Source organism: Montipora foliosa, chromosome 13 (genome assembly GCF_036669935.1).
Source record: "Montipora foliosa isolate CH-2021 chromosome 13, ASM3666993v2, whole genome shotgun sequence".
Classification (NCBI taxonomy): domain Eukaryota; kingdom Metazoa; phylum Cnidaria; class Anthozoa; order Scleractinia; family Acroporidae; genus Montipora; species Montipora foliosa.
Genome location: NC_090881.1, coordinates 9,709,502 through 9,712,222, shown reverse-complemented (window position 1 = coordinate 9,712,222; position 2,721 = coordinate 9,709,502). Strand labels below are relative to the sequence as shown.

Below are 2,721 nucleotides of genomic sequence, written 5' to 3'. Positions count from 1 at the left end.
AAAGATTAGCGGCAAGTCATCGATGTAAAATTCTAAACAGGGCCTGAAATTTGAAGCATACTGAAGAAACCCATTTCACTGCTGCATTGTGGCAAATTTTCAACCAATCACGCATGGACGCATGGTGGGCTGAATGGAGTTAAACTAAGCATAAGACCCCAAGTACGCATTGCGGACCTATTTTTTCATCTACCCGTAGACTTTATAACTGTTCACACTTAGGAACTCATTTAACTGATGATGGCATAAGCATGCCGAAACATGTCTTTTAAAAAAGTTGTGTGTTTCACACAGTATAAATATATAAGTTCAGTTTTTCTCACCTTAAAATCAGCTGCTCCTCAGCGTGACAACAGCGAGAACAGACGCCGTGATGCGACTGACACAAAATATTAAACCATGCGCTTCCTTTCATAATACTCTGCACCCCCCAAATAGGGACTTTGGATTATTAACTGCTACCTCTGTTTATTGTGATGTCACAATACACAAACTCTCAGAAACTCCCTTTGGGATTTTTCTCGATTTATGTCATCCTAACCATTTTGTACTTGCGGGCGCAAACAATAGAAACGTCATCATTACCTACCGATTCCTCGTGGCCCCTGTTCGAGCAAATCGAGATTTTTTCTAGTATACTGACTGCATATTTGAACTGTAAGTACTGTCCTTAATATACTCGCGAGCTACTAGGGTGCCTCCTCGGGATTTCGCCCAGAGGCGAAATCCCTGCGGGGGCAAAAACACCTGTATTTAAGCAATATCTGATGGCAAAAATGACGGTCACAAACATTAAAAGTTTGACCGGATTTTCGAAAGGGAACAGGTGCAGTGGTGAAATCTTAGGACAAGTCACGAGAAACGATGTTTTGGGGCCAATTTAGCTATAACTGTGCTATCATACATGGCTTAAATTCAGGCGTTTAATGTATTATTGCAAAGCTCCCTGAAGAAGTCTATGTTAGCTAGGGGAAGTTTGCTGGGGAATAAACAAGTTTTACAGATACAGTTTGCAGAGTGCTGCTCACTAGTTAAGTTTTTAATTTTTTTTTTTTTAATTTTTAAACTTTTAAAAATTCCCTTATCAGAGCTATCCTCTCCTTCACAGCCACGATCTTGAAAATTGAATTGTGGCACGCAAACAAGGCATTGGACCCAAGCCTTTCTCTTTCTCCCTAGTGAAATAAAGATTAGGCTCGACACACAGTGTGCCGTCTGAATCAGATGTCGCGCCAATGTCGCTCCAAAGTCAGACTTACTTGATTAGGTTCAGCATGACTGGAGCAGCGTCTGAACCCGGCCTGAGTCTCCAGTGGGTCCGATGGACTCCATTGGGCTATTAGTTAGTTCCCCCCCCCCCCCTCTTCTTTTAATTTTAACTGTTTAGACTTCCGTTTTATGTAGTAGACCGTTGTTAAATCCATTTGATGCAATGCAACTCCTGTGGACTCCAATGGACTTCATCCTCCCCAATGTGAAACAGATATGACTTTCAGTTCCATTTCACAACTAGACTTCTAGTAACTCCAATGGAATCTAGATTTCACGACTGAAATTTAGTTGAAAGTATTGGACATGTGTGGTTTCACTAAGTACCCCTGCAGACAGCCAAAAAAAAATGCTAGCTACCGGTACTTCACCCAGAGAGGTCGGCTACTTTTTTCCCCTAAATTGAAGTCAACTTAAAAATTACAGTTCATTTTGGCATATATGACAACATTCTGTTTCTGACCAGCCAGCAACTTCAAATTTTACCTAAACAAGTGTATTTTATTTACTGCAGCTTGTTCTGGAATGTAAAATTTAACATATTTGCACAGAAAGAAAAATTAAGAATAACATAGTTTGCAAAGTTGAGAATTAAGGATTGACATTTGTGTGACAATAATTATTATTTCTGTAAAATACAAGTACTAAAGTTTCAGAATTGGGTCATTATATTTTCATTTTGAATTTGTAATTTAAGAAAAACTTGAATGTGTTTAATGATTAAAATTCATTTCACTATTAAATCGCTATTAAATTTGTGCATTCAATTATTTTTGCTTGCTTGGATCACCAAACGCAGCCCTGGAGGTTGTCAAGAAGCTGTTGTATTGTTTCTTCACTTTAAGTGGATCAAGTTCAGGTTGATGGCCTGGAAATGCTGTTGGCTCTCGTGCTGCAGACACAGAAAATGTGATTTTATAAGCAATTAAGATAGACTGCTGGCCATTAGCTGTCTCGACAGAAGTTGTTTCTGGTAGATGTTAATGAAATTCCACAAGTGTGTAAATGTACAGTATGTGTTATTGTGTCTAATCTATTAACTGTACAGTATATAAAATTACACAATACAAAATTGATTAGAGCAGCATTTAAACTGCATGCCATTGAATACAGTGTACAGCCATGTAACTGCATACTTTTTGCATTGGGCTCTTACGATAATTGTAATGAGCGTATGTGGGGGATGAAGGCCACAACGATCCCAGTTGCGATTAATAAAAAAGGGCTTGGAGAAATACACCAAACAAATCCCGGGTAACATCAAAATTAGTGAACTACAGAAGATTGCACTGCTAGGAACATCTCGCATCCTAAGAAAGACACTCTCTATCAAGTAGGATAGACTTCTACCTCATTTTAGCCCTAGGCCCAAGGATTGGGCTCGGCTATTGTGTTGTAAATCGGCATAAAGTAATAATAATAATAATAATAATAATAATAATAATAATAATA

General features: G+C 38.4%; 1 protein-coding gene across 1 annotated transcript in view; it reads right to left on the bottom strand.

Moving 5' to 3' along the window:
• Positions 1–1,749: 1,749 nt before the first annotated feature.
• LOC137982686 (cilia- and flagella-associated protein 68-like) overlaps positions 1,750–2,721 on the bottom strand; it is a 1,921-nt gene continuing 949 nt past the window's right edge. The window contains exon 3 of the mRNA XM_068829813.1: positions 1,750–2,161. Coding sequence (XP_068685914.1) covers positions 2,037–2,161 — 125 coding nt within the window. The 3' untranslated portion in view covers positions 1,750–2,036. The remainder of the gene's footprint in view (positions 2,162–2,721) is intronic.